Genomic DNA, 12,049 nt, shown 5'->3' with positions numbered 1-12,049 from the left:
TGGTGATGGCTTCTTGTTACTCATATTGTTAATCTTATCCCTCCTCATTCTCCTTGTTTCTTATTTTTCCTTTTTCTTAATTTTGCAGTACTGAGGATTGGATCTAGGGCGTTGTATGTGTTAGTTCTGCCTCTCTGTTACATCTCAAGCTCTTTGGCAGCTTCTTTCTGGTTTCCCTATCTCCTCAGCAAACACACCTTCCTTGATCTCAATTTTGAACATATTAGTTTTCTGGGAAATTTAAGTTTTTATAATCCTTCAGATTTGGTTTTTGTTTCTAGGTTTCAATGTAAAGAGGCTAAAAGCAGCTAGCAATATTTAAACTACAAACTAAATGCTTTGAAATTTCTTCTGTTCATTTTTAAAGTTAATTTCCTACAAACCTTAGGGCATGACCAGAATGTAGACAAGTTCTTCACAGTGTAATACAAGTGGTCTCTATTATACTCACCAAAGAATATTCATTTCTATCTGGAAGCTTATGAGTACTCTTTAAGTTCTTCATTCCTACTGGCATTTTCTCTTCCAACTTCTCACTAGAATCTCTTGTTAATGTGTGCCTACATCACTGTAGATCTTTTCCACCTCATAGTTTTGCTCTGTTCCAAACTCACCCTTACAAACCAGTACTAAAGTCTTCTAACTCACACTGTTGGGAATCGTCAGAGTCCTGGCTCTCCTCTTCTGATACCAATTTTCTTTGTCAGTCAGTGTTTCACTCCCATATAAAAAAAGGAAAAGTTTATTGAGTCATTATTTCAGCAATTTTAGTCCAAGGTCAATTAAATTGTTAGTGTGGGCTGAGGTAACACAAAATATATGGTAGTAGTATGTGCAGTTAGTCCTTGCCATTCACAGAATTACCAAAGAGGTACATGTAGTACCACTGTGTGTCACTCTATCCCCTTACTATGCTGATATTGTATTGTAGTGTAAATGGAATTCTTTCTGAACTATATGTATTTTATTTATATATTTTACTTTGCAAAGAAGAACATACATTTGATCAGACTATAAGAAGGGGCCAGATCACCTTAGGAAGGTCTGAAAGTTTGGATTCCATGGATGGTTTCCAAGTTCTTTTACACAGACCAGCCTTCAACTGAGGTTATTTAAAATAACTGGAATGAAGGTTCCCAGTTATTTCCTCCTTCCTGAAAGGATGACGTCAAATGATATGCCTAAGGGTAGCTTACACATAAAATACCCAAATGAATTACAAAGGATTCTTGTGAGTAAAGATGCATTTAAAATAATGACTTAGATATATGAGGCCTGTAATTTTCATGAGCAACCCAGCTTCAATGAAATCACTTGGCAGGTGTGTGTGTGTGTGTGTGTGTGTGTGTGTGTGTGTGTGTGCATGTAAACACTAGAACCTTACAGTTTGAAAGAAAGAAGGATACTCCTTTGGTACTGCCAAAGTATGGGCTTGGTCATAATACTTACTGCTTTTCTAATCGCACACACTATTTCTCTTAGATGTAATTTGCACATCATTATAAGATTTATCTTTTTCAATTGCTGCATTGTTGCTATTTTATTATTTTGTCCATCTTCCATTTTTTTTACTGATAAGATTTCACTAGAGATAAAATTATTTGGTTGAAGTAGACTTTAGTGTCCTTACACGTTATAAAATGTTCTCTCCAATTTTTTTATGAGATAAATATTTATGCCACTTTCTTTTAAGTTCTTCCATTCTTTTCACTGTCGTTTCTCCTTTCTAGTGAAGCCTGTTTGGTCATCTTCTAATCTTAAATAAACATGGTCTTAAATAACAGAATATTGAGACTGAAGTTTAAACCAAGGCTCCAAGATGATAAATGTCAGAGAGCAAACCAAGCTGTAAGGAACAATGTCGAAGAAGATTCAGAACCCAGTTATAAACTTTTTAGTCTCAGTTCAAATAAACGAAATATTAAATTGCTGAAAATAGAAATGGGTTTATGAAGAAAGTTCCACGCATGAGATCCCTACAATGGAGATGTAGAATTGCTTCCTCCTTCCCCAAATAAATGGAAGAAAGTTTCCTGGGAAAGAGAGAGTTTGTAGCTCAGGGCACACTGGGAATGGAATTGAATCTTACCTGAGAGAGTGAAGAGTTAAGTGAGCCAATGGGGAGAAGACTGAGATTTTCCTCCAGTGCATTTTGGGAGCCAATGCCTCATGAGGGTTACAGTGAACATATTTGAATGTAACGAGAGCTGGAAATATAGCAGCAAATTTCTGAGCAGTTGTAAGGCAGCCAGCTGTTCTTATTCTGTGAACAGGCTGGGGTGAAGAATCCAGCCAGGGTCCTTAGTGAGAAGTATCTGAACACACCACCCATGAACTCACAGGATAAAGAGTCAGTCTACATACCTGCCCTGTCCATCTAGTGTAAACAGTACTGTACTGGTACTGGTCCTGGAAGCACGTGAGCTTCCATTTATGTTTATCTGAACTTCATTATTCAATTTTTGATCAATTCTCTTCAATGTCTTAGGAAGCATTAGAACAGTTTCCACACTAATGCTCTCCTTATCTTCAGGGTTTATATAAAGCTGGAGTTTATATAAAGTTCTAAGACTATAAATTCCATTAATTTGTTTTGGCAGGCTATTTTATCTGAAACTTTACTAGTCTCTCATATTCATTTAATTTGTTTTAAATTCATAGCAGCTAATCAGTCTGTGGTTAAAGACATTGGCCATTAGGATTTGTTTAAACTTAGTTTCAGTAAAAGAAATATCCACAAAAATCATGCAGTCCCATGTGCGATTTCACAGATGCTTCTCTCATGTGTTTCATTTCTGTGTTCCCAGACTAAGCTGCAACTTCAAAGGTTAAATAACCACAAGAAGACATGTTGTTGCATTGTGTAAACTCACAGGCTGAAAAGACAAGCAGCATCCTCGGAGAAATGCACCAAAGAATATATTATGAAGCCCACCCTTTAACACTTCATGAAGTGCTAGCTCCTGGCATGCTAGTTTTTTTCTCCCAAAGGCTAATTTTGTCTTACCTGTTTGTTGTTTGATGTTTTAGGTGAACTTGCTCTTCATAAGAACTCGGAAGACTTAGGAAATGCTGAAGAAAAGCATGCTGACACACATCCATAGGTCTGCAAGAACTTTAAGAGTTCAGTTGTTTTAAACATAAGAGGTAATCTTACTTTTTAGACAAAAAAAAAAAAAACCACCTAATTTCTAACACCATTAGAGACAAAGGACCTCATTTAAATATTCTATGTTTTTTAAATATTCCTTTCTTTCATCAACTAAATTTAAAATCAACATAGTTTATATTTACTGAGATTAAAGTTTTAATACTTTAAGGATAGTAAGCTATATTTTATAGGGTTTATGAGGAAGATTCCAGTAAAGAAATCTCTACAATGGGAGAAGATGGAGAATTACTTTTTCTTTGACATATGGGAACTCTTTATATGCTGATTTCTATTTTTATTTTATATAGGAAATGTGACTGTTCCTGACGACAAATACAAATATCATGTTTGGTAGAAATCTATGGACAATCATGGTACTTGTTTTTAAAATTTGCCTCTAGGACTTGCTTTCAGTCTGCTAGACTGATAACTCTAGGAATGATGCTGTAGAAATACGAAGTTTTAATGAGCTGATATATTAATATTGATGTCCATTAAAAAAGAACTATTGCCTTGGAAGGACACACAAGAAACAGCAAATTAGAAAGGATGGCATATATAGTGCAGATGTCTTAAAGTTTATAAGAAAATGCATATGAAACAAATCCCAAGTGTTGTAAGGAGTACTGATGTTGGTGTAGTAATGGGGGCAAGGGAAAAGGCTGAAGACGCCATACCATACCCTTGAGATGTTGCCATTGCCTCTTCAGATGCTGGTTTGAAAGAGTTAAAATGTGATTTGGCTTTTAAGGTCATTCTTCAATATTTGTGCAAAGATTCTCACTGGTGAAAATCTTAGATATGTTATATCAGGTAGTCCATGGTGGTTGTGATTCCTGTTTTATACAGGAAGCTTGGAAATAAATCAAATCGCCAAGTGGCTCTTTAGCATTTCATGCCCACTGAGAGTAACAGTTATAATGACTCTCCACATTCCACACAGGTTGCACATTTATTACCTTTAGAGATCCTGGCCATCTGAAGTGAATATGATCGAAATACATTGCATAAAATTCTCAAATAATTAATAAAATAAGAGTGCTATTTTAAAAGATGAATTATTGGGTCCTGCTGATGCCTGACAGAACTTTAAAGTATATTTTTGAGAAAACACAGTAGACTATTATAGATGTTTTAAGTAACAAAAAGTTCTGTTGGAATATAACTATCATAAAAAAAAACTGACTAAAGCATAATTAAGCAATATTTTTTCCAATAGGACATTTGCAACCCAGTGTTTACTATATATCATCATCACACACACACACACACACACACACACACACACACACACACACACACACACAGAAAACCTTTTGGGTCAGCATTTTTAACCATTTATGGTATAGGTCTACAATATTTATGAACATTTTCCCAAAATGTATGTAGGGAACACAAGCTAACAGTGTGTTTACTGAAATGACTTTTCAGTGTATGAAAATGACCTACTGAAATTGGAGACTGTGCAAACAGAGACATGTAGAACAGATCTAGGAAGGAATTACAATTCGGATAAACCAAATGCTAGTCATAGTGGTAAATCTCTTACTTCTGGTAGAGTGTATAAGTCCTATGTGAAATGGCCACTCAGTGGCAGACACCTATGTAGACTAAATTGATGTTTTCTATCTTTTCCTGATTTATTTTTAAATGCCCAAACTTGTATTTATTGCACGCAACATGTTTTGAAGCCTGTAATCTTCATGGAATGATTAAATTAAACCAAATATTAAATGTATAACCTTCCATACTTTTCACTTTTTGGTAGTTAGGGGAAAAGCTGCTTTCAATGTTTTTCAAGAATATAATACATTACTATTTACTGCAACTTGTAAATACATCTTTTGAGTTTACTTCCGTGATCTAACTGAAATTTTGTGTCTTCTAACCAACATCTACCCAGCCTACCTTCTCATCCCTTCTCTGATTCCATTTTCATTTGATTTTTATTTCAGGGAAATGAAAACAGCATGAAAACCATGCAAAGTCCTTGACTTTCTAAAATATTATATTCTCCTCTTTGAACATACAGTTGGCTCAGGCCAGTTTAGTGGACTCCTCTGTAAGGAATAAGAGCATAAATTTCAATCGAATAACTGGGCAAAGAAGTACCATGAATTGTGACTAGGATTCTGGCCACTGTTTCTGCCACTGTTTTCCCTCCGTAGTTTGGTCATCTTCAGTCAAACCAGAAAATCTCTTAACACCGAAAGTCGGACAGTTTCAAACTTTTGTCACGTTTAATTTGTGCAGAAGATAAACCGTTTCCCAGTGTGCTTCTTGCACTATGTTATTCACAGTGCTGCTACAACAAAATTTTAAATGGGGTGGGGAGGTGGGTGGGAAGCAAAAGAATAGCAAATCCAAATGATGGAAAAAGGGGTTTTCTTGCACTGCTGGTGTGGTAAGACTGGCTTCTTTTAAATGCATGGGAACAGACAGAGACTCGAGGTTGCTCAGTTGTTCGTGAAGTCCCAGCAACACCGACCATGAGAGCTGCCACACAGTGACTGGATGTACACCTCACTGTGTCTCCAGCTGGGAAGCTACAGTGCTACCTTCCCCTGATGTCAGAGGATCGTCCTGCACCCATCCCTGTGGTTCTAAGGCACTAATGTATCACTCCTGCGTGTGGCCACATAGCAGGTCACAGCTTGCTCTAGGTCCACAGTCACAAGGAGCATCAGCCATTGCAGGAGACAGGCACTTGAAGGGAAAGCGGATTTTCCTTCTGGGATTTGATCCTATTAGAATATAAGAATATATTACAGGCTGAAGGATAAGAGGAGAGAGAGAGAGAGAGAGAGAGAGAGAGAGAGAGAGAGAGAGAGAGAGAGAGAGAGTATGTGTGTGTGTGTGTGTGTGTGTGTGTGTGTGTGTGTGTGTGTGTGTGTGTGTGTGATGTAGGTGTGTGTATTCATGCTCAGTTGTTTATATGGAAATGAAAACCCATGCTTTTCTGTACAGCTAACATTATTTGATGTAACTTTTTAATTTTACTGAACAGAAATGAACTGCAACCCTCAGAGGCTCTGCTTCTTTGCCATGTTTTGCCTGAGCATGTGTGAAGTCTTTCCTTGCCTAAGGGCCTTTACTTGTTTTGGCTAACAAGAACGGTCAAGTCCAATTAGATATTGTAGCTTTTCACTGTACATACCTTTCAGGGATGGTGAGCGTCATGAAAGGTGGAAATTGGATGGAAAGAATCAGGAGTAACTGTCAATTAAATGATGTACAGAAGGTTTTGTCCATCCTAATGAGTTGCTTCTTGCACCTGCTTCTCACCCCCCAGATTCCACAAGGCTAAGCAATATTTCAGAGAAGGACATGACCAGAAGCTTCTAAGCCCCAAGCCTAAGGAGTGAGGTCTTTATAACTCACAACTTAGATCTACTTTAATGTGTAAGCCATATTCTCTATGCATATTTAGTATGCATTATTGTAATTTAAGATATATTTGTGTGTAGACTGTATAAAATGCTTTTAAATGTTCTGTGAATTAGATTCTTAGTGTTTGTATTGTCTAGATCTTGTGCTGAGCACAGCTAAATAATTGAATTGTATCATAGACATTATAGTGTAATGAATATTTTAAATGTCAGCAGTAAAGACTGATCTATAATAATGTGTTGAGAAAATTTATAGAAATGTACATCATAGCCTTTGTCCTTTGAAATGGACTTTTTATTTCTATTTATGGGGAAACTGTAACTACTGCTCTTAATGTCTTCTTTTTTAAAAATTGAGATATTTACCATCTAGAAAAATATTCTGCTTTTAAATAGAATCTGGGAGTCTAAGAAATTTAATTACTATTGTTCCTAATTGAGCCAGTTGTCTTTAAGTAAAGCTAGAATCTCTGGAGAGAAGAATTAATTGTAAGCCTGCTCCGCTCATGGCATAGAAAATATACCCACTTTGTTCCTTTGATTTCCATGCTTTGTTAATATAAATGGAGGAATATATACATTGGTCCGTGTCTATGTGCTACCCGAAATGTCAAAGTTATGTGACTTACACAGCACTGTGACTGACTTGCAGGGGGACTTGGGGAGACACACTGTTCAGAGCTGTCACACTTACCCTTCTTCTCACCTTTCTCTCTCTCTTCCTATCTCCCCTCTCCCTAACTTGTCTCCTATTTTGCCTTTGGCCTTCCACATTCCTTCCTTCCTTGTTCTCTCTGCAAGACCACTCCTACTGGGCACTAATAAGCAGGGCTCAGACCGGAGGTCACATGTGCTGTCCCTCTACAGATATTGGTGTGTGAGTCCACGTTGTGAGACAGGACTATCTCCCTCCATAGGCTGCTGCAACTGCTTTGCATTTTCACTCACAGCTACCCACCATATACTTGCAAGTTCATATGCCTTTTCATTTAACCAGAACTTTACATTTTTAACATGGCAGCCTACAACTCTTGTGTTTTTATTATGCTGTAACTCTCTGTATTTCCTACTATACATGATTGCTAAATAAATCACATTTGATGGAAAATATCCTGACCCATTTAGTATTCAGTTTAATTTATTTTAATGGATTTTTGAAAGCTTGGGGAAATATGGAGAAACTGGGAACAAACAAATAAACTGATCTGAGTTGTTCAGAGCATGGCTTGGTTCTAGAAAGGAAACGATCCTTGATCATTATATCACTAGATGCAAATGCCTGGCTAAAAGCATAGCTCACATATAGATATGGAAATGAGAGTCTCTTTTCTAGAAACCTCAAGTTTTACAGATGAGGCAACCCTACTGTACTTTATATGTAGTATTCAGAATGCCACATGCAAAGGTAACCATTTCCATTCTAGGACATGAGTTGACAAAAGAAATAAATAACAAGAAAATAAAATGATTGCAGGTTTTCCATGTGTGGCTTCCATGTAAATTATTAACAAATATTTTTATTCTAATAATAATCTAGCAGTGTAGCATTGGTACACTCAAAGAAAGCCACATCTCAGAGAAGAATACTTGTCCAAATCCATGCAGTTCAGAGGCCAATGCCACCAATTTGGTTCTGGATGATGTCTGTAGTACCCAAAGACCTATTCTTCCTACTACATCTATGTGGAGTGTGCAGAAGTACAGAGGAGTAGAAGGCCATGTGAAAAAGAGAATGACAGTATGGCTGCTTATCCATCATTTAGTACAGATTTTAGGCAATAAGGACAATGACTATTTTAGAGTCAAAAGGACAGTAATGATGCCATGTATTGCATTAGTATTTCTGTGGAAGAACTCTAAATACTTAATATGCAAATCCTATATATTCATATCTATATTCTATTTGGGACTTTTTTGTTTTGTTTTTTGAGACAGGGTTTCTCTGTGTAGCTTTGTGCCTTTCCTAGATGTCGCTCTGTAGACCAGGCTGCCCTCAAACTGACAGAGATCCACCTGGCTCTGCCTCCCAAGTGCTGGGATTAAAGGCGTGCGCCACCACCGCCCGGCTATTTGGGGCATTTTAGTAGATTTTTCTGAAATTGGACAGCTCTCTATGTCTCAAATGAACATGTTATTACTCTCAAATAATTGAAGATTAATTATTTATTTCATTTTTCTGCATTCCTGCATTATACTATTTTCTCTCTTTTATTTTAATAGTGAACATTTTTTCCCATAAAACACCCAAAGTTTAGGTGAATGGAAAATAGTTTAATTAAGGAATTAATTTCCCCAGCACATTCTACTTTTTAGGAAGTGACCTCGTGACCCATCTCACTGTAAAAAAAAAATCAGATAAATGTTTAGAAGAAAATATTAAAAGTCACTCCAACACAAAAGTTAAGGTGAAAGGAACTGGTTCTTCAGAAACATCTACTTGTTGCTTACCATGCTCAAAAGGAGACCAGAACAAAGAGCCCTGATCACATCTTTCTAAAGAACCACAGGAGGGGGGAAATAGCTGGATGAAATGTGGCACAGCAGGGATTAGATGTTCACACTTTTGAAAATACCTTGTCTGTCCAGTAACTTCTAAACAGAGTTGACCTCTAGGCTGTGCCTTGCCCTGATATTTAAAAGTACCCTGAGAGGGGAATAACTTTTTATCTAAGCTCAATAAAAAGCCCCTTTATGGTTCCATGAACCAAAGTCCTGCAGAAGCCTGTTCTGGAATCAAAAGCTAGCACAGCAGCCCTTCCATCTTTTTCATGAAAGCATCCAATGCAACATCCTCAGTAGATACTAAGTCAGGACCACTTCAGCATGGGGCACAGCAGAACAGCACACTTTCCTCGTGGGTAGCAGTGGGTCTTTTATTCTCTAGCAGCACTTTCTATGTGGTGGGCAGCAACTAAGGTATCTCTGCCTTGGATTTAGTGATCTGTGGTGTGGTACTGATGGTTGCTGTGGCTTTCCCTCAATAATGGCTGCGTTGGTACCATCCACCTTGTGACACCGAAGCAATTGCTTGGGGGAACTTATACCTCTGAACTCAGCTAGGAAACTCAAGGGAAAGGATCAGGTGTGACAGGTCCAGGGACCTAAGTGAAGCCACCAAAAGTGAATTCATCTTCTCAGGATGAGGTAAAAAGATAACTGGAAATATGTGTTGTGGCCTTAGTGGGGTGCCCAAGAAGGAGGATCAGGAGGCATAGATGGAGTTCAACAGCGAGGCAAGGCTAGTGAGGTAAGTTTGGGGATAGTCCTGGAGGTAAAAAGTAATAGTAAAAGCACTCAGAGTTCCGACATCCCAGGTGTTCTCAGAAATGGAGGAGATATCCGAGATGTCCCGGAGGAAGGCCGGTAGGTAGATCAGGAGGCCAGAAAGGTAGAGAAAGGATTGATCCATGACATAGTGGTCTTACTATGGGAAGTGCTTTTATTGAGGGGGGAGGGAAAGGTGGGGAAGCCTGCTCCTATGCGTGAGCATCAGAAGAGTCTTCAGAATGATAAGCCTTTTCATGCCAACTTTGACTGCTTTTCTGTTTCTGATTCATCCTTATCCTCTGAAAGTGCTTCTAGGCCCGTTTCTCCTCAGGCACATCCTAACTTGTCATTCAGTGCTCCACGGACTGAAAAAGAAACAGTTCCTTTATGACACCCCTTCACTTCCCTTTTCTTCCTTGACTTTTCCAAGCATCTCTGTCCACCACACTCTCAGCCCTGCTGTATCCTTCGATATTGATGTCTGGCATACTGTCACTGCCATGCACAGACTCACCCCCTCATTCTCGCCATCTAGTGGCATCACTATTGTCAGACCGTCATCGTGCTTATCTTGACCCTTGTCCTCAGGATAGCCATTGTCTTCAAGGGTACCGAAAACATAATCCTGGCCACTTTGAGCCAGCTGGGGTCTATAAAACAGTTTTTATTTAGATCTAGATCTAGAACAAATCCCGTTTATGGTGATATATCTGAACGACTTGGGGAGGAGACGGCCCATGGAAAAGACTTCAAGGATTTCTGCCCAGGGGCAAACATCAGGCAGCACGCTCAAGAAGAGGAAGGGTAAAAGCAGGTCCAGTTGGAGATTCCCTAAGGAGTGCTCTGCTTCTGTTTGCTGACTACTTGTGGTAGTTAGAATGTAATTGGCCCCCATGATCTCATAGGGAGTGGTACTATTAGGAGATGTGGCTTTGGTGGAGTGGGTATGGCCTTGATGGAGGAAGTGTGTCACTGTGGGGGTGGACTTTGAGGTTTCCTATGCCCAGTGTCTCAGTTGACTTCCCATTGCCTGCAAGATTAGCACTCTCAGCTTCAGCACCATGGCTGCCTGCATGCCACCATGCTCCCTGCCATGATGATAATGGACTGAACCTCTGAAACTAAAAGCGAGCCACCCCAGTTAAATGTATTCCTTATTAGAGTTGTGGTGATGGTGTCTCTTCACAGTAATAAAAACCCTAGCCTTACAGCACTCTTACAAGAACCAACGTAGTGGCTCAGTGGATCCCTTCCCGGGTATTATTCTACTTCTGGTTTTCTTTATTCTTTGTAAACATCTGGATTTTATTTTCGCCATAAACCCATGGAACATTTTCAAAGCTTTTGCACAGCTTTTAATGCCTGCTCTTCAGTACTTTCTCGTTTTTTTTTTTTTTTTTTTTTTTTTTTTTTTTTTTTTTTTTTTTTTTTTTTTTTGCTGCAGCTGGTTCACTGACTTCAACCCCATTTCATTCTGTTTCTCTGTATTGTGGATAACCTTTCGGAAATCTTCCATCTTCAAAACCACAGCTTCCTTTGGACCTGAACTTGAATGGCTCAGGGATGAAGCACAAATATTGCTCTTGCTGAGGCCCTGAGTTCAGTTCCCAGCACTCATGCCAGGCAGCCCACAGCTTCCTCTGACTCCATCTCCAGGTGATCAGACACCATCTGAGGATACTGGCCTCTGAAGATATTTCCACTCATGTGCATACACTACCACAAGACACACACTTATACACATAATTAAAAATCAAATAAAATATTTCAAAACAGCAACAAGAACCCACCACATCTTACACTCTGTGTGCTGATTTTGTTCTTTAAGTCTCTTTACTGGGCTTCTGTTTTGCCTTGGTTTGTAGAGTTTCTCAAGATTTCCATGCATGGTAGGTGATAGTGGTCCCTGTCTCTTGTTGATAATATGTATGTTCTGTTTATTCATTAAGAAAAAAATAAGCAGTGCCCTCAACACTCAGAGCTGAGAGAAACAGGAAGGGTGATTCAGAGTCACTTTTACTTCATGAGGTCCTTTGTCTCTGCTACCCTATTTTTTTATCCTTCCTATTCCCAATATCAACTCCTTGAGAAGAATAGATCCCATCTACAATAAGCAGGTATGGCAAAAGTTTAAAATAATGTGTGTAAAATCGTGTATCGAAGAAGAGGAAGAGCCAAGGTTTGGTGTCTAAAAATCAGAAGGCAACAATCTACCCACCATTTCTATTAGTTATTCCCATTT

General features: G+C 38.6%; 1 protein-coding gene across 6 annotated transcripts in view; it reads left to right on the top strand.

Annotated features, from left to right (window-relative positions):
• Positions 1–7,656, top strand: part of Pde1a (phosphodiesterase 1A) — a 279,670-nt gene extending 272,014 nt beyond the window's left edge. For 5 of the 6 annotated variants that reach the window (XM_052726280.1, XM_052726274.1, XM_052726276.1 and 2 more), the window contains 2 exons: positions 3,031–3,147; positions 5,107–7,656. In XM_052726280.1, coding sequence (XP_052582240.1) covers positions 3,031–3,104 — 74 coding nt within the window. In that variant the 3' untranslated portion in view covers positions 3,105–3,147; positions 5,107–7,656. Of the gene's footprint in view, positions 1–3,030; positions 3,148–3,459; positions 4,464–5,106 lie in introns of those variants that run through there. The other variant, XM_052726275.1, reaches the window with a different exon arrangement.
• Positions 7,657–12,049: the final 4,393 nt, after the last annotated feature.

Source organism: Peromyscus californicus, unplaced genomic scaffold (assembly GCF_007827085.1).
Source record: "Peromyscus californicus insignis strain IS unplaced genomic scaffold, ASM782708v3 Scaffold_7__1_contigs__length_154581171, whole genome shotgun sequence".
Classification (NCBI taxonomy): Eukaryota; Metazoa; Chordata; class Mammalia; order Rodentia; family Cricetidae; genus Peromyscus; species Peromyscus californicus.
Note: the sequence above shows the minus strand (reverse complement) of the source record. Positions and strands in the feature narration are given on the sequence as shown.